Genomic DNA, 20127 nt, shown 5'->3' on the forward strand with positions numbered 1-20127 from the left:
TACATATATTAATTCTTTTAATCTGCATAAAAATCCAATGAGGTAGGTACCCTTATGAGAATTTTACATGTGAAAGCACTGAAGGTCAAGGAGAAACATGCTCAAGATCAGAGGGATAATAAGTGGCATGGAGAGTTACATGCAATGGCCAGAAGGTGGCTGTGTTTGGCTTTGGCTTTAACAGCCAGGCATTTCTCCAAAACTACACTGCAGGCTTGAGCAGAACCAGGATTTGAACTGAAGTCCTGTTCTGCACAGGTCACCAGGAGCCAGTTTACAGGTATCCGCAGTTTTTTTCATTCTTTGTCATCTCCTCAAAGTTCCTCAAGTACCCATCTGTTTTATGACTCAAAGTCTATGAGGTTAATGACAGACAGACTGTGGGAGGAGCGATGGGGGTGGGTCTATAGGGTGAGAGGTTATTCGTGGGATGAATGATGAGAATCTGTGGATACATGATAGGTGATCTGAAGGATGATAGGATGTGGGGTGATAGAAGATCTGTGGGGTAACTGGGGACCTGTGGGGTATGAGGTGACAAATTCTGCAAGGCGAGTTATGGGGGTTTGTAGGGTAAGTAATGACAGTCTATGGGGTAAATGATAGGGGATTTGTGGGGTGACTTGAGAGGGTCTGTGTTATCCATGATGGGGGGGGGTCTACAGGGTGAGTCATGGGGTTGTAGGGTATACGACTGACTGGAGGTCTGTTGGGGTAAGTTATGGGGTATGTGAAGTGAGTGATGGGTCTTGTGAGTTTTTGCAGTTCCTAGGGTGAGTGATGGGGATCTTAAGGGTACTGATGGGTGTCTTTGGAGTGAGTAATGGGGGAGTCTGAGGTGAGTGAAGAAAGATCTGTGGAGTTATTGATGGGGTGTCTATGGGGCACCTGATCAGGAGACACGAGGTTGAATAAATTGAAGAACTTATAGATTTGTAAAGTTCTACAAAAAATGAGAAAGTGTGTTCTGGAGAGAATACCAAGGGTGTGAATGGATGATCACTTCTTAAGAGAGATAATGGGTGTCTCATGGATCTAATTAGTCATCATGGGACTCTGTGGGGTCAGTGATAGGGGGTTTGTAAGGTTATAGATTGGAAGCCTAAGTGATGATGATGGAGGGGGGGGTCTATGGCTGAGAGAACGGTGGTCCTTGAAATGAGTGAGGGAGGGGCTTGTGGGGTCAGTCAGAGGACATCTCTGGGGTTAGTAATTAAAGATCTCTCAGTGTTAGAGTCAAGATCTTTTATTTCCTGATTTTAAAAACTGCCACCATCATGGCCCTTCTAGTTTCTTCTGTACCTTTGTCCCAGTGGCTCCTGGCTGTAGCTCCACACAGCCCCTTTCTTGCCCCTGCCTCTGGCCCTTCTGGTGCTTACCCATCAACCCGAGTTTGACAGATTAATTTGCTTTGTCCCTCCAACCTGCAGGACTGGACTCTTCTTCCTGGTGGAGGGTTCCTCATCACAGTGTTCAAGCCCAGCCTACTACTTATTAGTTCAGCTTGCTCTTGGCTTTTGTGGTTTTGGTGTCCAGCATGCTCTGGGCATGAGCGAGCTGCTTTACAGAATCGAGCACAAGGATTCCAGGCAGCACCAGCCACAGGCCGTTCATGAAGACAAAGTAAAACCAGAAGTAGAGCGGGTGGCCCAGCTCCCCATGCTGGAATCCATCCCGCTGCTCTGTTAGGAAATAGAGCACATCCCCATAGATCTGACCTGTGGGAGGTAAGAGGGGAAGAGGAAACCCAGTCAGGAGGAAAAGCTATTCTAAGGCATCTTCTAAGTCATCATTCAAGGTCTCAGAGCTGATTCTCAAATTTAGAGAGCTAAGAAATCTGAAAACATACGGCTGAAAATTTGAGGAATTAGAAAAGTGAGAATTCCAGAAATCAGAAGCTGAGAATTTCTCAACTCAGGAGAGATCTTATCTCCAGAATTTAAGGAAGCTCAAAATACCTTTAATTCAAGACAGTGCAGGATTCCAGAACTAAAGAAAGCTAGCAGTGTAAGAATACAAGAGGACTGAATGCCAGATGAAGGGAGCTCAGAATCCTAACCCTGGAGGATCCAGGGGCTTCCTGCCACCTCATGTAACCTTCACAGGAGACACTGTGATGAAAGAGGAGGAGGGGGAAATGACCCTTTCCCACCTGAGAACACAGACTGAGAGGGTCATGGCTGTTCCAGAACCTCAGGATGATGTTATTCAGCCTGACTCAGCCCTGGATGGGCACAACTGAGAGGTGCTCTGTGTAGGGATCCCCGTGTCTGTGGATCCCCCATCTACCCCTCTAGGACCCAGTGTGGGCCCCCTCCTCACCTACAGAGACCACGAGCTGTAAGACAAAGCGGAGGGGCTGCTGGCGGAGAAAGGCGATCACCACCCATAGGCTGAGTGGTCCCCAAAGGCAAGCTGTGATGGTCTCCATGCATATCGTGAAGTTGTCACTCCTGTGGGAGGAGAAAGGATTGGGGAGCACTGGCATCACTGTGCTGTACCCACATTACTGCTCCCCGACTCACCACCACCCCCAAATCAATGCAGGGCTCCCTTGATGGAGGCAAACACTTACAGGATATATCGGCTGTCTCCCTTGGCATACTCCTTCCCTGAAGAAGGTGAGAGACATACATGAAGAATAAAGGCAAGAAAAGGAATTCAGATGTGTGAGAGCTGAGGGCCCATGTAAGGTGGGCTTCATAACCTCTCCATGCCTCAGTTTCCTCATCTGAGAAATGGGGTAGCTGTCTGGATTCTAAAGTGAACATATGTATACAAGATAATGTGTGCAGACCTGACACAGAGCAGTAAGTAACGCTGTGACTGTCTGGTATCCAATAAATGCAGAATAAAAGAAGGTAAGTGTAGGTGATGGGGTGAGTGAAGTAGCCAGTGAGTATGAGAGAAAGAGAGAGAGAGCACGCATGAGTGAGCAAGCAAGCACAAAGGTGAACAGATGAGTGAATCAAAGAATGAGCAGAGAATTAATAAGAAAAAGACCACTCAATGTTAAAATAGACAGGAGACAAGAATAGGTTCTTTAGAAAACAGGATTCCAAAATGGTCAATAAACATATGAAACGTGTTCAAACTTCATTAATTATTAAGAAAAAGCAAATTAAAACCATAATGAGGTATCACTTGCAGCCACTATAACTAAAACTAAACCTGACCATACCAAGTGTTGGCGAGGATGTGGAGGAACTAGAACTCCCATATGCAGCTGGTGGGAAAATAAAATGGTATAGCCATTTTTAAAAACAGTTTGGCAGTTTTTTCATAAAGTTAAACACACATCTACCACTCTTCTCTTCCATATTTACCCAAGAGAAACAAAGGCGGATCTTCACACAGACTTGTGTTAGATCCAAGTGTTATGTAAGAATAGCAGTTTTATGGGTGCCTGGGTGGTTCAGGTGGTCAAGCATCTGCCTTTTGCTTAGGTCATGAACCTGGAGTCCTGAGATTGAGTTCTGCATCGGACTCCCTGCTCAGTGAAGAGTCTGTTTCTCCCTCTCCCTCTACCCCTGCTCGTGCACTGGTGCTCTCTAATAAATAAATAAAATCTTTGAAAAAAACATAGCATAAAAATAATTTATTCATGAGGCCCAAAAGAAGTATTATTTATAATAGCAAAAGACTGGGGGCACCTGGGTGGCTCAGTCATTGAGCTCTGCCTTCAGCTCAGGTCATGATCTCAGGGTCCTGGGATTGAGCCCGGTGTTGGGCTCCCTGCTTAGTTGGGAGTCTGCTTCTCCCTCTCCTGCTGCTTGTTCTCTCTCTCTTTCTCTCTCAAATAAATAAAATCTTCTTTTTATTTTTTTATTTTTATTTATTTATTTGACACAGAGAGAGAGATCACAAATAGGCAGAGAGGCCCACAGAGAGAGAGGGAGAAGCAAGCTCCCCGCTGAGCAGAGAGCCCAATGTGGGGCTCAATCCCAGGACCCTGAGACTATGATCCGAGCCGAAGGCAGAGGCTCAACACACTGAGCCACCCAGGCTCCTCAAAATCTTTTTTTTAATTTGTTTATTTGCCAGGGAGAGAGATCACAAGGAGGCAGAGAGGCAGGCGGCGGCGGGGGGGGGGGGGGAGCAGGCTCCCCACTGAGCAGAGAGCCCATTGTGGGGCTCGATCCCAGGACCCCGAGACCACGACCTGAGCCGAAGGCAGAGGCTTAACCCACTGATCCACCCAGGCGCCCCTCAAATAAATAAAAAAAGATTAAAAAAAAAAAGATTGGAGGGAAATACCCTAAAATACTGGCCAAGTCAAATAATTCTGTAACATCCATGCTTTGAAAGCTTTTTATGAACTGATGAGGAGTGACCACATTGAAAAAAAGAGAAGTTCAGAGGTGTATATACCATATTACCATTTGCACAGAAGGGAAAAAAAGCGATGATGATGTTGAAGGACAGTTATGGCATCTGCTGTCTGCCAACAGAGTTCTTAAAATCTTTTTTCAAGATTTATTTATTTATCTGAAAGAGAGAGCGTGTGTGCAGGAGCAGGAGGGGCAGAGGGAGAGGGAGAGGGAATCTCAAATGGACTTCATGCTGAGCTCAGAGCCTGACACATGGCTCAATCTCATGACCTGAGCTGAAAGCAAGAGCCAGATGCTTAACTGACTGTGCCACCCAGGCACCCCTGCTAACACTGTTCTAAGTGACTTACATATTTTTGGGTATTACCATCCCTCTTTTACAAATAGCAAACTGAGGCTTATCTGTATAATTTTGTGTAAGCAAGCCCTGGAAAAAAGCATACACAATTATTAACATTGGTTAATAATTACAGAAACTTGGTGGACAGAAGGTAGATTTTCACTGCACACCTCTTTAAATGTTTTTTTTTTTTTTTGACCCATAGGAACAGATATTCAACAAAAAAGTTGAATACATTTTTAAAATAAATTAATGTTAGAGTTGGTGGGTGGATAAATATCTAAGCCAATCCCTGCCCAGAAAATTCCCTCCCACAGCCCTCAAAGAACTCAGGACTCACAGAGTTGGGACAAGAAAGCTTGGTCTCCAAGAAGGTCTTCGTGGTAGAGGCTGAACCAGCCCTCAATCACCATGTGAATGAACCCACACACTGCAAACCAGCACAGGGATAGTCGCCGCCAAGTCCCCAGGGGGACGACCGCAGCACGACCTGACAACAGCCATGTGGTCACAACCAAGACCCCAGAGATGGAGAAGAGGCCCGCCAGCAGATGCCAAGTGGGGCAGTCATTAGGCACAAAGTTGTCCAGCCTCAGGTGCCGAGGCCAGTATGGGTGCATGGGGCTGGCGTTCGTGGTCATGTCTTTGTAGGCTGATGGCTGTATGTGGGCAAGTAGAAAGGAGAAAAAAAAAAGAGAAAAACCTGAGCAAACAGAAAGCACAGAATGAGATCATAAAATCAAATCCAAATAATTTATTATCACAAGGAATGTAAATGGACTAAAATTATCAGTTAATAGACTGGATTAAAAATAGCCTAATTATATGCTGTTTTAAAATCCCAACTATAAGGCTGTTCCAGTCCTCCAAGAGAGTCCCATGAAGTGAAAGACACAGGAACCGGGCCAGGTTCTAGCTCTCATTGGTCACAGTCTGGTGGGCAGACACAAAAAACAGACTAGGTCCCAGCTCTCACTGGTCACGCCCTGATAGGGGACACACAAGGGCCGGGTGTGGTCCCTTCCTCAGGGGTCATAGTTGGCTGAGGGAGACACAGCGACCAGGCTGGGTTCCACTGGAAGGGTCAGGGTCTAGCAACTTTCAATTGGAAGCTATTCCCTCTCCCGCAGCCCTGGAATCCGCAGGACAGAAGAGAAAAAACTAATCGGAACTAAAACCGTCAGGTTCAGTGTGTGCAAAGCCAGACCCTTCCTGAAATGGTGCATAACGCCACTAACCTGCAAGAGAAAGAGGAAAGCGGAAGGCAGGGGTCTTGGGCGCAGTTCTAAACAGGAAAACGAGGGTGAAATACACAGACCACCAATTAGAAATCGAAGTCTCTGGTCTAGCTGCCCAATGAGAAGGCAGATCTTCTGCCGTCCCGGCAACCGCGCCGTAGCCGGGGGTCTTGCGCAGGCGCGTAGGGTGGGCGGTGGGTGTCTGTGCGTGGGACCCGGGCGGGGGGTGGTGGGGGGAGAGGAAGGGAGGAAGGGTCTAGCGCGAGCGTCGAGGGCCGGCTGTTTAGCAGCTGAGAGCTAGGGGATGGAGTGGCAGGTTGGGCGGAGGAAACTCACCCAGCGGCGTGGTCTCGGCGGCCTCGCTCACAGACTCCGGGGTCTCTCTAGACTAGCTCGCTGGCTGCGTAAAAATCCTTCGTACCGACTTGTCCCTCACAGGTTCCTCACCTTACGGAGCTGGCCAATGGAGGGGCTGCGAAGGCGGCCAGCCCCGCCCCTAACCAATAGGAGCTCTCTGTGTGCCGCCGGCCCTGCCCCATGCGTGGTGCCATTTTCGCTGTTGGTTGAGACCCAGTCAGGAGTTGCGGGAAGGCTGGGACCCGCCAAGGTTCGTGGGCGTTTTGGAGCTGAACCCCGTCCGCAGGGAGTCCTAGCTTCAATTTCCCTAGCCCGTTGTCAGTCAGTCGTATCGGAAACTGGGTGTTTTATCCTTATCTGCTGTTGAGTCAGCATTGCTCTGTGTTCTCTCACCTTTGCCCTCGATTTTTAGGGACATCAATCAATGAGTTCCCAATCCTAATGCCCGAACCGGCGAGGAAACTTAATACAGCAGATCACATCTTGTACGTTGTACCTCTGCCCTCTCCCTGGGCGCTCAGAACTCCTCAACGGTCATCTCCACTTCTCCCGACTTAAGTCAGAACTAGTCAAAACCCGGGCTCCCCAGCGCTGCTGGCCAATTGGCACGGGGACCCTTAGTCTCCCTGTGCCAACTCGAAAGGGCCAATCCAAACTCCGTGACTCCAAGCCAGCCCCCACCTTCCTATCCAATTAGAACCCACAAGCTTCAGTTCTAAGGACCAATAAGCATGAACTCTTCATCTGTCTTGCTTTCCCCCCCCCCTGCCCTAGTCAAAATAACGGATCAGAAAACCAGTTTTCCAACCAGCTAGTATCAGGTCCCCCCACCACACACACATCCAACTATCCAGTTTGTCCTGGCTCCACTCAAATCAAGTTGTGCAGTCCACGAGCTCATCATCCAGCCCTGAACGATAATAAATTAACCATGAACCAACCACAACCTGTTCCCTCTTCATGATTTCCAGCTTCCAAACCTTTAATCCGTGCTGTGCCCATTCCTCACTCAATTCTATTCCCCACTGAGCAGTGAAGAAAGAGCCTTTTGTATCTTTCCTATTTTTATTTGACAATAACAAACTGTATATAAAAAGGGAGAAGGAAGGCGGGGGAGGCCCTGGATCTCCCCCTCTCTGTTTCCCCAAGCATCCTCCGCCCCTAGGCCCCAGCAGGGACCACCCCCTTCCCGCCTTGTGGTGGAGTGGGGATCAACAGGCATGGAAACTGTGTGTGTGTGTGTGTGTGTGTGTGTGTGTAGGGGTGTCGGGGGGGTCAAGGATGGAGAGGGGTCAAGAATTAGAGATAGGGCCTTCCCTCATCCCGCATCAGAGTTGGCACCCTGAGGAGGGGTCTTGAGGGAGCTATGAGGGTCCACAGATGTGCCTCAGCCTATGAGACGATAGAAGATCCAACATCCAAAAGTGACCCAGTGACTGGCCCAGCTGAGCTCTGACCACTTGTGGACAGTGTATGCCATGCCGTAGCCCTGTGGGAGAGAAAGAGGTGACAGTCCCACTCGGCAAGAACAAAAAAAGGTCTCAGGAAAACCCATCCTTTGTTCAAGGACATTTCTGTGACTCCATGCTAACCTACTAAGCGAAGCCCCAGAGAAGAGACTGGTACATGTAAAAGGTAAGCAGAATCAGGTGTTATTTTTTTTCATGTTTTCTTCTTTAAATATCATTTTAAAAACAAAACAAGGCAATTCCATCCTCTGACTTGTACTCTCCCTAATACAGAAGGAGCTCTTAGAAATCAATTTTTCAAAAAGAAAAAAAAAAAAAAACCTGGTAAAGGAAGGGAGTATGCCATTCTCACAAAGGAAAAATCCCAGTGGTTCTTAGATATATGAAAAGATACTCAGCCTCACTCATAATCTTCCTCCTCTCAAACCGGCAAACCTATCCAGGAAGTCTGAGAGGCACTCTGTTGGTCGGGCGATGGGTATGGTCACACACTGCTGGGGGGAGGCAAAAAAGTAACTTCTTCATTCTAACTCTCAAGGCTAGATCCTAGAGTTCTGTCTGCACCTGTATGAATCCATATGGGTACGAGGGTAGTAGTACTTGGCTGTAGCACCATTTGCAATAGGAAAGGGCTGGAAATCACCTAGGTGTTCACTGATGAGGGACCAACTACACTGTGTCATATCGTCATACCCTCGCAATGGAAAACAAATGAATGAGGACATTCCATGTACTTATGCGGAAGATTTTCAAGAATGATTACGTGAAAACAGTGACATGCAGAATGGTATCATTCATGAGTCCTTTTAGGGTAAAACCTGGGGTGGGGCAGGGAATCAAAATATAAATCTACTGGGGCGCCTGGGTGGCTCAGTGGGTTAAGCCGCTGCCTTCGGCTCAGGTCATGATCTCAGAGTCCTGGGATCGAGCCCCGCATCGGGCTCTCTGCTCGGCAGGGAGCCTGCTTCCTCCTCTCTCTCTGCCTGCCTCTCTGCCTGCTTGTGATCTCTCTGTCAAATAAATAAATAAAATCTTTAAAAAAATATATAAATCTACTGTTGTGCTTATATTTTAGTGGGACATTTTAATGAAGTGAATAAAAATAGTTACCTGTAAGAGGGGAGGAAGGAGACAGTAGGAGCAAACTTTTCCCTGAACATCTTGAATACTGTTTTGTTTTTGAACCTTGTGATTTATGCATTAACTATTTTTTTTAAATGTTTTAGTAAAAATTAAAACCCCGGTTTTGCACACTCAACCTGAATGAAGATTAAAAATTGTTTTTAATGACAAAATAGAAAATAAAAGTTTTATTTTCAATTAAAAATAAAAAAAATGCAACTAAAAGAGAAGCAAAACCTGGATCCTGCAAGAGCCATGTGAAGAAACAGTATTTTTATTTTTATTTATTTTTTTTTAAAGATTTTATTTATTTATTTGTCAGAGAGAGAGAGGGAGAGAGAGCGAGCACAGGCAGACAGAGTGGCAGGCAGAGGCAGAGGGAGAAGCAGGCTCCCTGCTGAGCAAGGAGCCCGATGTGGGACTCGATCCCAGGACGCTGGGATCATGACCTGAGCCGAAGGCAGCCGCTCAACCAACTGAGCCACCCAGGCGTCCCAGAAACAGTATTTTTAAAATCATCTTTCATTTAAAAAGGGAGTAAAATCTGGAAGGTGCATACTCCACATGAATAAAAATAGCACATTTTAATGTACATTTTTAAAGCAGAATCCAGAGTTTGCACATTCAACCTGAGTAAAAATACTTCTTAATTAAATAAGAAAGAAACCTTGTGCATTCTACTGAAACAAAAATATGATGAAATAATTAATTTTTTGAAGGGTAAAACCTGGGGGTGCCTGGGCGGCTCAGTCGGTTAAGAGGCTGCCTTCAGCTCAGGTCATGATCCTGGGGTCCTGGGATCGAGCCCCTGCGTTGGGCTCCTTGCTTGCCAGGGAGCCTGCTTCTCCCTCTCCCTCTGCCCCTCCCTCCTCTGCCCCTGTTTCTCTCTCTCTCTCTCTCTCACACACACACAAATAAATAAACAAAATGTTAAAAAAAAACTGGGATTTTGCTCTTCATCTCTATAAAATAAATTTTATAAGTAAACTAAACATAGTTTGCATGCCTTGCCCTGATAAGAGCCCCAACAGGATGAGTCCAGCAGAAGGACCCTGAGAAAGGAGGATCCAGGAGCACTAGCTTTGCAAGTGCTAGACAGACACATGACATGAGGTCCTCAATGCCTCAGCCTCTTCACCTTTGCTCTCATGGTTCCCATGAGTGGGTAGCACGTCCCTAAGTAACCTCCAGCCCAGGGCCCCACCTCACCTGCTCCTCTGTGGTGTCATCCACATCGACATCAAACAGGGAGCCCAGGTAGGCCAGGTGGAAGATGGCCAGGGCCCCAAAGAGCAGGTTTAAGACTCGCACCCCCAGGCCCTGTGGGGGACAGATGGATATGCTTCGCAGCTGGATCTACTTACTGTCCCCCAGCCCCACCCGGCCAGGGGAGCCCAGGGAGATGCACTGGCCCAGTGGGTCCCAGGAAGGAGGATGTCCAGGGCACAGGGCACCCTCTGGGGTTTGGATCTTCCTACGGGAGCCCCAGAGGTATCCAGGGATGAGGGTACTGTTAGCCTGGGGGCATCCAGGGGGAGAGGTGAGTGTTGAGGCAGAGGAGGGAGAATGGAGGGGCTTTAGCTGGGGGCTTATGGTGATAAACGTTGGTTGCCAGGTGGGAGGCAAATCTGAGGTGGTCCATATTTCTTATTGCAAACAATGAAAAAACGAACAGAAACAAATCCCCACCATGACCTACGAGACCCACCTTTCCCCACTGCCCTCGCTTGCTCTGCTCAAGCCACACTGGCCTCCTTGTTGTTCCTCAAATATTCCAGGCTCTCCCGTCTCAGAACTTTTACACAGGTTGTTCTCTCCCTACCTGGAATGCCTCTCTTCCTCATCTCCTCCAGTTCAAGAACTCAAAAGTCACTTCCCTATTTAAAATTGAAACCATTCACACCCCCGCCCCATACTTCCCTTCCCCTTTCCCTCACGTCTTTTCTCCTTGGCATTAATCCCAATCTAAGAAACTATTATACTTTCGTGACTTTTTAAAAATTTACTGTCTTATCTGTTAAAAGGCTTGTCCCATACGGCTGGGACTTTAGTCTCTTTTGTTCACCACTGTGTCCCCAGTGCCTAGAACAGTGCCTGATACCAGCAGGTGCTCAATAAATATTCACGGGGCGACGGGGGGGGGGGACGGATGCCAGGTGTGTATACAGCAGAGGCTTGATAATGTTTGTGAGAGAAATGGATGCCAGGGTTCTGGGGATGGCTCAGGCACCAGGAGAGGAAGCTGGACACCCTGAGACGGACAGAAGATGGAGACGGAAGTAACGTTCTTGAGGGGAAGTGTTGGGCATGAGGTTCCCCGGGCTGAACCCTCACCAAGCGATGCCGGTGCGAACAGTTTGGTGGGCACCGTTTCGACAAGACGCAGGCACTGAGGATCCGAGCCAGGCGCTTCCGGAGGACTGGGGTGGATGCCAGGAGGTAAGGGGGTCAGGTTAGCCTCAGGGGACAGTGGTTCTAGCCCCGCCCCCACCTCCTATCCCATCTGCTGGGCTGGGCTCAGCACTCACCGTGTTCCACGTAAGTGATAAACGCCAGGGACAGCAGCACCGCAGCCAAATGGAAGCTGAAGCCCTGGAGGGCCCAGGGGGCAAGGAGGTGAGTAAGGAGAGGCCCTGCCCCCCCCCCCAGTTCACCCCACCCACATCCCGCTCTGCCCTGCTCACGTGCAGGAGGGCACTGGCTGCATAGGTAACCAGCACGGCTGAGAAGGTCCCTAGGCGGAGAGCATTCTTGAAAACATCTGGAAGGGGGAGATGCAAGTCAAGTCAAGAGTCTCCTGGGATCCCCTCTGCCCTCCCTAGGGGGCCAGAGGGCAAAGCAAGGAACCCACAACCTACTGGAGCCCCCAGGATAAAATTTTTATAATGGTCCCAAATGTCCCATGTCCGAAATTTAGCTCCTGATCTTCCCTCCCAAGCTGCTCCTCCCATAGCAACCCCAAGTTCAGCCAAGGTCAACTCTACTCTTCCAGCTCCTCAGAGCAAAAACCTAAAATCACCCTCGCTCTGCCCTCTTCTACCCTCTCTCCCATTTCCACAACCAAACTCTCAGCAAATCCTGTCAGTTCCATCTCCAGAATGTATCCAGAATCTGCCCTCTCTTCACACCCACTGCCACCACCTCCACAGCTTGCTTGGACTATTGCCGTGACCTCCTCCCTGCTTCCACCTTGTCTGCTCTCACAGCAGCTGGAGGGGCCTGTTACAACCCAAATCAGCCCTCAGCCCTCTTCTGCTCACACCCCTGCTGTGGTGCCACTTCTCAGAGAAAAAGCCCCAGTCCTCCCTGTGGCCAGTGAAGCCCTCCAGCCCCCTGTCACCTCTCTGCCCTCACCTCCTGCTGCTGGTCCCCACTCACTCTGCTCTCCCGGCACTGGTCTCCTCCCTGTTCCTCAGATACTTGCACAGTATGCTGCCTCAGGGCCTTTGCACCAGCTGTTCCCTTCATCTGTTTACCCTCTTCCCCCACACATTGGTATTGCTCATTCTTTCATCTTGCTCAGGTCTTTGCTCAAATGTCACCTCCTCAGTGGGACTTGCTCTGGCTAATTTATTTAAAATTGCAACACTCCCCCCGCCCTCATTCCTGCCAACACTCCCAGATCATCTTTACCTGCTTCATTTTTTTTTTTTTACCATAGCACCTGTCACCACTTGCACTATTACGTATTTTTTTTTTCTCTTACTGTCTGCTCTCCCCACAAAAATGTCAGCTCCACAGGGGCCAGGGACTTTTTTCCCCCCTGGTTCCTGCAGTATCTTCAGTGCCTAGTATACAATAGGTTCTCAGTAAACGTTACATGAATGGGGAAGGGCCTGGGTTGAGGGCTCCCAACTCTCTTGGAGCGGTGACTTGGTGACTCACAGTTATTTAGCCAATAAGACATGGGCAGGTTCCAGCTCGTGACAACTTCCACCATGGACCGGGGCAGCTCCACGTTCAGTGGCTTGGATACAGTCAGGTCCCTGTAGGCAAAAGAGACCTGCGAATTCATCTGGGGTCTCAAGCCATCCATCTAACCTCCATACTTTTATCTTGGCTGTTCCCTCCCCTGGGACTCCCTCCCACCTCCCTGCAGCTCCTCTAGGCAGCACCCTAAGGGAGAGGGGGGGCCCCCAGCCCTCCCCACCATTCCAGGTGATCCTTCTCCTCGGTGAAGCCGGCCCCTGCCAACGTGGCCGTGGCCTCGGACAGAAAGCCCACAAAATAGTTGCTGAAGTGGAAGGAGACAGCACTCTCGTAGGCTCGCAGCCACCTGGGGAGAAAGTGGTTGCGGGGAGAGAGGGATCACTCCCAGGCCTGGCTTGACACCCCACCACATGTCAGGTCCCCAGCCCCACTCTGCAGACTCACCTTACCATGGTGCCCCTAGGGCCCCCAGGGGTCAGGAAGGCAGCAGAGAAGAAAGGAAAGAGAGTCAGAGAGGACCTGGAGGCTGGCCGGAGTTGTTTGTAGACAAGACAAGACAGAAACATGGCAGCAAAACATAGTCACATGCACGCGTACGCTGTCAGTTTCACACGCCTCAAGTAGAAGTGTGAGCGGCCCTACGATATGACCTGGTCCTACAGCTTCACATGGCCAGATATCCAGACCCAGCCACTGTCAGAGGCCTGACCTCACCGCGCCACACAGCGACACAGCCACGAGGCCAGACACAAATGCTATCAGACTCCCAGCCTCACAGCCCTCCAGTCTGACCCAGTGACTGGTAAGATACACCAGAGTCCTTTACTTAGGCACAGACACTACCAGGCACCCTGCTTTGCACACGTAGGCAATACTATGCTCAACCCAGTCATCCTGTCAGCTGTACAGTCAGACATGGTGAAAAAAAGACCGCGGCCTGGAGAAAGTGTAGGTTCTGGAATCGGGCCTGGGAATAATGCCCAGAGGCTTAGCTGGGTGACACTCGTTAAATCTCTCCACCCTTTGGGAGCCTCATTCAGCATCAGACACCATCAGACATGGCCAGTGAATGGGGGCACTGGGTCATACAGTCAAACAGCTGGATGAAATCCTACAGTCACACTAGAAGGTGGATGATCAGTCCCACAGATAGGCATGGACACATGGTTGGTCATGAGCCCACAGCCAGACAACACCAGGCGGCCAGACAAGGCAGACTCACAGGCAGAATCTGTCACAGACAGGCACACAACAGGCTGCGCATGGTCAGACCCATTCCCAGCCAGAGTCACAGACGACCCAGCTTTATCTTTTCCAGTGACAGGCACACATCCCATCACAGACAAAGGCACAGCGAGAGAGCTGGAACACCAGTCCCACACAGAGGGTGAGTAGCTGACAGGTGAACGACCCACATACACCAGTGTCACAGGCAGGTCGGAGTCACCCACCAATATATACTTGTCAATCCCCACTGTCGTCCCATAATTTGTTCCTAGCCGTAAACTAGATGGACAGCCAGCCACAGTTGGAGTATCAGTCACATGGAGTTGCAGAGCTAACTGTGGTCGAACAACAGCCATAGACACTCAGCCTCTGTCTAGTCATGGGATAGATGGTCCAACAGTCTCGGACTTACAGAACAAACCAGCCACAGACTGCGCCCCCCACCCCGACCCCTAGTCAGCCCCACTTGCCCTTAGCACCTGCCCTCATTTACCTGGCTTTGCGTTTCTTGCTGTAGTAACAGAAGACAGACAGAAGAATTAAGAGACAGGCTCAGAGTTGGGGAGACCCCAGGTCCCTCCCCAACCCCCTCCCTGTTGGGCAGAGGCCTCAAAGACTGTGCTCACTTGCGAAGGAGGCGGTCACCATCAAGGGGGATGAAGTATGGGAAGAGGTAGGGGCCCACACAGGTGGACAGCACAAGGCACAGGAGGGCCAATGCCAGGCTCCGGGCCACCTTCTGCAGCCATCGGCGGCTCTGTGGGGATCAAGGCTCCATGAACACTGCCCCACCATGGCTCCCACAGTCCCTGCCCACCTGTCCACCCAGGACCTCACCAGCGGGCGGCCTTGGACAGCCTGTAGGTAGCTGTGGAAGGATATCCAGGGCCCAAAGACGATGGTGCCCACGAAGTAGAGGTAGCCCATGAACTCCATGGGCGAGGGTACTGCACCCACCTCGCCCCGGTCCAGGTCGAAGCCCAGAGACACCGCTTTCATGGCCACGATCATCTGGGCCCCTATGTGTGGCGCCCATGGTCAAGTGGACAGGCAAAGAGCAGGTCCGCGTGGGGCAATGGGGAGCACCAGGTGAGAGGTGGTGGGAGATGAGGAGGTCAGGTGTGGACAGGTGGGCAGGGTGTCAGACAGGCAGGTGAGCAGAGGGGGCCCAGGACCAGCAGACGCCTTGAGTCAAGTGTCAGGCGCTTGCGCACATGAGATAGGATAGACAGATGGCGCGGGGCGGGGGGGAAGCGTGGTGGTGGAGGGGAAGGCATGGGAGAGAGAGACACAGATGTGAGGGGAATCTGAGGCCCGAGTGTCCACCAGGGTGGGCAGATGAGGGAGAAAAGCAGTGAAGGACAGACAGGGTTGGGGGAGTTAGGAGCCGTGGGGCAGGGCAGGAAGACGGGGCGGGAGGGGGCAGGTGAGAGGGCCGGGACCACCTACCTCGCATCTTGTGCCATGTCACGGTGTCCACCATGTGCATCTCACTACGGAAAAAAGGTGGTCTTGGCTCCATGACTCCCATGGTCTCAGAGACCACAAAGTGGGGGAAACCCAGGCGCAGAGACGGTTACAGACCCCCTCCCCACACATCCCCATCCTGCACAATCTCCTGGAGGAATAATTCTCCAGGACTCAGGACTCCCTCCTCCAGGGGGAGCCCAAGCCCAGCCTGTCCGGTACAGCCTTCAGAAAGAACCAGTCTCCCAGACTCCCGCGCCCCCCCAACTCTGGGAATCCCCTATGCCCTCCTCGTCCTGGACAGCCTCACGAGGAGTGGCCTGGGCCCACTGCGCCCCCCCCCCCGCCCTTTGGCCCACAACGCGGGGAGGAGGACTCGCACCCATACCCCATGAGCAGGTAGATGAGGATGGTGACCGAGAGGAAGACGCCGCGATGGGAGGAATGTCGGCAGAGGAACAGCACGAGGTAGCACAAGAGGCTGAGCAGCACGACCCAAACCATGTGCAGCTGGAAGAAGTGGTAGAGGCTGAAGAACCCCCCTGCCACAGTGCTCGCATGCTTCAGGTAGGACGGCAACCCTTCGGGTGATGGGGGGAGAGACAAAGAGAACAAGAACGGGAAGTTGGCTGGGACAGGAGGAAGGGAGGGCCACCGGGCAGAGGGCTGAATAAGAGGTGGCAATGTGGTGAGATTGCAGGGGTGGGGAGGGGGGAGGGGGCCGAAGCGGGTGAGCTTGAGAGGGGAGCCGAGAAGAAACATCTGTAAAGGACATTTTTGGGAACCCTGGGTGAAATATGAATATTGACTTATGTTGGATAATTATTATCGCACCCAGATTACATTTCTTGAGGGGGGAGGGGGGAGGGCGTGCTTGTTGGGGGAAGATGTCCTTGTTCTTGGGGAGGCACACACTGAAGGGTTTGGGGTGAAGTGTCAGCACATTCTGCACAGGATTCAGGAAGATGATAGATAGGTAGATAGAGCTAACGTGTTAAGATGTTGACAGTTGTGGGGGCGCCTGGGTGGCTCAGTGGGTTAAGCCTCTGCCTTTGGCTCAGGTCATGATCCCAGGATCCTGGGATAGAGCCCCACATCAAGACCCGCATCAAGCCCCGCATCGAGCCCCACATCGAGCCCCACATCGAGCCCCACGTCAGGGCTCTCTGCTCAGCAGGGAGCCTGCTTTCCCTCCTCTCTCTCTCTACCTGCCTCCCTGCCTACTTGTGATCTCTGTCTGTCAAATAAATAAATAAAATCTTTAAAAAAAGATGTTGAGGGGCGCCTGGGTGGCTCAGTGGGTTAAGCCGCTGCCTTCGGCTCAGGTCATGATCCCAGGTCCTGGGTTCGAGCCCCACATCGGGCTTTCTGCTCAGCCGGAAGCCTGCTTCCTCCTCTCTCTCTCTGCCTGCCTCTCTGCCTACTTGTGATTTCTCTCTGTCAAATAAATAAATAAAATCTTAAAAAAAAAAAAAAGATGTTGACAGTTGGAGAATCTGATAATGCATATATAGGTGTTCAGAACATTATCCTTTCAGCTTAACTTTTTGGTAAGTTTGAAATATTTCAAAATGATGAACCTTGGGGGGGGACTTCCATTTAAAACAAAAGAAAAAGAGGGGGCACCTGGCTGGCTCAGTTGGTGGAGAGTGCAACTCTTGATCTCGGGTCATGAGTTCAAGCCCCATGTTGGATGTAGATTGCCAAAAAAAAAAAAAAATCAACAAATAAACATTAAAGAAAAGAAAAGGAAAAGAAAGTGTAGAAGCTTTGAATCTCAGATTTCCAAAATTCTCAGCATCCTATAAGAAAGTTGGGAACTTGGAATTGTATCATTTGGATACAGGCTTGCCACGATTGTGGAAGAATTCCAGAATCCCACAATCCAGAAATCTCATCATGCCCGGACTCTCGAAATCCAGAATGCCAGCATTTTGGAAGGCTACACTGTGAGAATTTCTATTTGTCAGAATGCCCAAACTCTGTAACATGGTCCTTAGGGATTCCATAGCTGACATCGGCACCCCAGAAGCTTGTAACCTTGGGATGGAGACATTTCAGGATCCCAAGATCCAAGAAGCTCAGCTTTCTAGAATCCCAGAAACCCAGGCATACCGAAGGATGTGGCTTGTCATGGCAGGATGTGGCTTGGTGTGGTGCGGCATGGAGTGGCTGGGCATAGCGGGACATGGTGTACTGGAATGGCACTTGGGCTGCTGGCATGTGGTGGGCTAGACACGTTGGCGTCCGGCTCGGCATGGCAAGATGTAGCGGGTTCAAATGTGGCTTGGGATGGATAAATGTGGTATGTGTGATATGGCCTCGGTGGTGGCACCTGGTGCGGCAAGCACTTACCAAGCTTCCAGAGGAGCCGGCAGGCGAGGCAGATGGCAAGGAGCAGCCAGATCTGATCAAGGCCCTGCTGGGCAGTAGGCAGGAGACAGCCCTGCAGCAGTTGCTGGAAAAATTCCTGGCGGCTGAAGGTGGCCATTGCGAACCCCCACGGATGGATGGACAGATGGATAGACCTGTCAAAGTGGGGACACACAGGGAGCCAGGATGTCCATGGGGCAGACCATGCTCAAGGGATGAACTTGAACACTCAGATTTCAGTTTGGGGCTGTCCATCCGGAGACATGGTCCTGGGGGGCTGGGGGAGGGTGTGAATGTCAGGTACATCCGACAGAGCCACCAACTGTGTGTGTGTGAATGGGCGTCCAGGGTGAACACACACAGCCCATGACCTGTAGTGAATGAAGGACCCGTGTCTCTTGTATGCTGTGAACAGTCCGGGTCCGATGTAATTGAATGGTGTATATTCTAGGCCCACATATCAAATGGGGGCCCCCCCGGGGTTCCAAGGTAAAGTCACTCTGTGTGGAGGGCAAAGAGGGAGATCCTGTGACACTTGGGGGCCGTGTGCATCTCTTCTTCTATGGATGTGGGGGGTGTCCTGTATCCCCCGCGCGCCCCATCTCACCCCCACCTGGCCTCTTGTAGCCGCCAACAAAGCTCTGCCCAGGCCCGGGAGCTGCAGGGAGGTGAAGTTGGCAGTCAGGGATGTAGCAATTGGAGCAGTGGGAAAGGTGATGGAGAGGGGGCCCCAGGACACGCGCTGCAGACCCGCGCGGAGAGGCCGGCTCAGGATGGGAGCAGGGCAGCCGCACGCGCACTGCTGGCGACTTACCTGGCAGGAAGGAAGCTGCGGTCCTGGGGGCCGGGGACGCACCGCCACCGCCACCGTCGCCGCCTCCTCCGGGCAGCCTCCCCCGCAGGCCGCAAGGCCGGGACCAGCTGCGGCTCCCTGGGCGGCGCGGAGAGCGGGCCCTTTAAATCCCGGGGAGGCCCGGCCGGCCAGCTCGGCCAATGAGAGGGCAGGAGAGGGGCGGGGACGGAGGAGGAGGGGAGCCGGAGGAGCGAGGGAAGGAGGAGCGGGAGGTTGAGAGGAGCGGGGCGCGGGAGGACGTCGGCGCGCGGAACGTTCGCGCCCGCACCTATCCGGCCTCTTGGGGCTGTTCCAGCCCCTTGAAGGTTCGCGTCGGGAGGTCTTCTGGCGGCCCGGAAACAAACTTTCCAATCGTCAAATTCCTAATCCTTCAAGAAGCTGAGACGCGGAGGGATGGGGGAGGGAGAAGGCAAGCCCGCTCCCGAGACCCGGCCCAACTGCCCACCCGCGCAAGTCTTCTGGCCACTTTTGTCCCCCCTCTACCCCCGTTTCACAGATGGGAGAATAAATCGAGATCACTCCTTCCCTAACCGGTGAGGGAACTAAAGGAATCTCCAGCCCTACCCACCCTCAGAGACGGGTCGGAAGCATAATTACTGTGTCACCTAGGAGCACGAATTAGGCGCCTGTGCTTCCCCTAGGGATTCCTCGTGAGCACTTGCCTTGTCGTTGAGACTGATATGCCCGCATAACTCCCTACTGGACTCACTCCTGCCCTGAGGGTGACCCCAGCAACTAATAGTGAGGGTTCCCTGTGCACTAGGAGGCTAGTACAGAGCATCAATCCGGGAGCATGTTTAAAAAGCGCTTACGGTGCCCCCAACAATGATTTCTTTTGGGTTCCATCTGCACCAACATGGAGGAGTTAGGCAGCACCTGGTGTATACCTCCCTAACCCTGCAGTGTCTGGACTCTCCACTCTGTCCCTAGGCTGATGAGGGGTTTATAATGACAAAGGGGGCATTTTCTGGGCGCTTACTGCAAGTTTAGCAGAAGTTGGAAGAGAGAAGGAACCCCAGGTCAAGCTGGATCCCACCGTGACCCGAATAATTTAAGGAAAACAGGGTCTAATCAGATTGATGAAACACACTGGGCTTCAAACAAAAGAATGGGATTACCTGTTCTTTCCTTGGAAATCTCAATGGCAGTTGAAGAGAAATGGATGCTTCATCTCTTTAAAAAAATGTTAACAGGGATTCCTGGGTGGCTCAGTCGTTAAGCTGCTGCCTTTGGTGCAGGTCATGATCCCGGGGTGCTGGATCAAGTCCCCCATTGGGCTCCTTGCTCCCCAGGGAGCCTGCTTGTGCGCGCGCTCTCTCTCTCTCTGGCAAATAAATAAAAAAAAAATATTTTTAAAAAATGTTAAGGTGGGGCCGCCTGGGTGGCTCAGTTGGTTAAGTGTCTGCCTTCAGCTCAAGTC

General features: G+C 51.2%; 2 protein-coding genes across 8 annotated transcripts; both read right to left on the reverse strand.

The window, feature by feature from the left end:
• Nucleotides 1-6510, reverse strand: EBP (EBP cholestenol delta-isomerase). 2 transcript variants are annotated; one of them, XM_047715399.1, is made up of 6 exons: nucleotides 6246-6510; nucleotides 5910-5956; nucleotides 5012-5330; nucleotides 2576-2612; nucleotides 2323-2453; nucleotides 1-1718 (listed from the first exon to the last, which is right to left on the reverse strand). In XM_047715399.1, exons 3-6 carry the CDS (start codon nucleotides 5310-5312, stop codon nucleotides 1495-1497), a joined length of 693 nt encoding a protein of 230 aa, XP_047571355.1. In that variant the 5' UTR covers nucleotides 5313-5330; nucleotides 5910-5956; nucleotides 6246-6510; the 3' UTR covers nucleotides 1-1494. The 2 variants fall into 2 exon arrangements, with proteins under 2 accessions (XP_047571355.1, XP_047571354.1); XM_047715398.1 differs by lacking the exon at nucleotides 5910-5956 and having other exon boundaries at nucleotides 6246-6506.
• Nucleotides 6511-7310: 800 nt separating this feature from the next.
• Nucleotides 7311-18805, reverse strand: PORCN (porcupine O-acyltransferase). Of its 6 annotated transcripts, XM_047715387.1 has the most exons (15): nucleotides 18669-18802; nucleotides 17837-18009; nucleotides 15870-16062; nucleotides 15464-15507; nucleotides 14852-15033; nucleotides 14641-14771; nucleotides 14508-14525; nucleotides 13232-13246; nucleotides 13008-13133; nucleotides 12743-12843; nucleotides 11542-11618; nucleotides 11386-11449; nucleotides 11192-11277; nucleotides 10067-10177; nucleotides 7312-7755 (listed from the first exon to the last, which is right to left on the reverse strand). In XM_047715387.1, exons 2-15 carry the CDS (start codon nucleotides 17970-17972, stop codon nucleotides 7654-7656), a joined length of 1386 nt encoding a protein of 461 aa, XP_047571343.1. In that variant the 5' UTR covers nucleotides 17973-18009; nucleotides 18669-18802; the 3' UTR covers nucleotides 7312-7653. The 6 variants fall into 6 exon arrangements, with proteins under 6 accessions (XP_047571345.1, XP_047571343.1, XP_047571344.1 ...); XM_047715389.1 differs by lacking the exon at nucleotides 10067-10177 and having other exon boundaries at nucleotides 7311-7755; XM_047715388.1 differs by lacking the exons at nucleotides 13232-13246; nucleotides 14508-14525 and having other exon boundaries at nucleotides 18669-18800.
• Between the last annotated feature and the right edge of the window lie 1322 nt (nucleotides 18806-20127).

Source organism: Lutra lutra, chromosome X, assembly GCF_902655055.1.
Source record: "Lutra lutra chromosome X, mLutLut1.2, whole genome shotgun sequence".
NCBI classification, from domain to species: domain Eukaryota; kingdom Metazoa; phylum Chordata; class Mammalia; order Carnivora; family Mustelidae; genus Lutra; species Lutra lutra.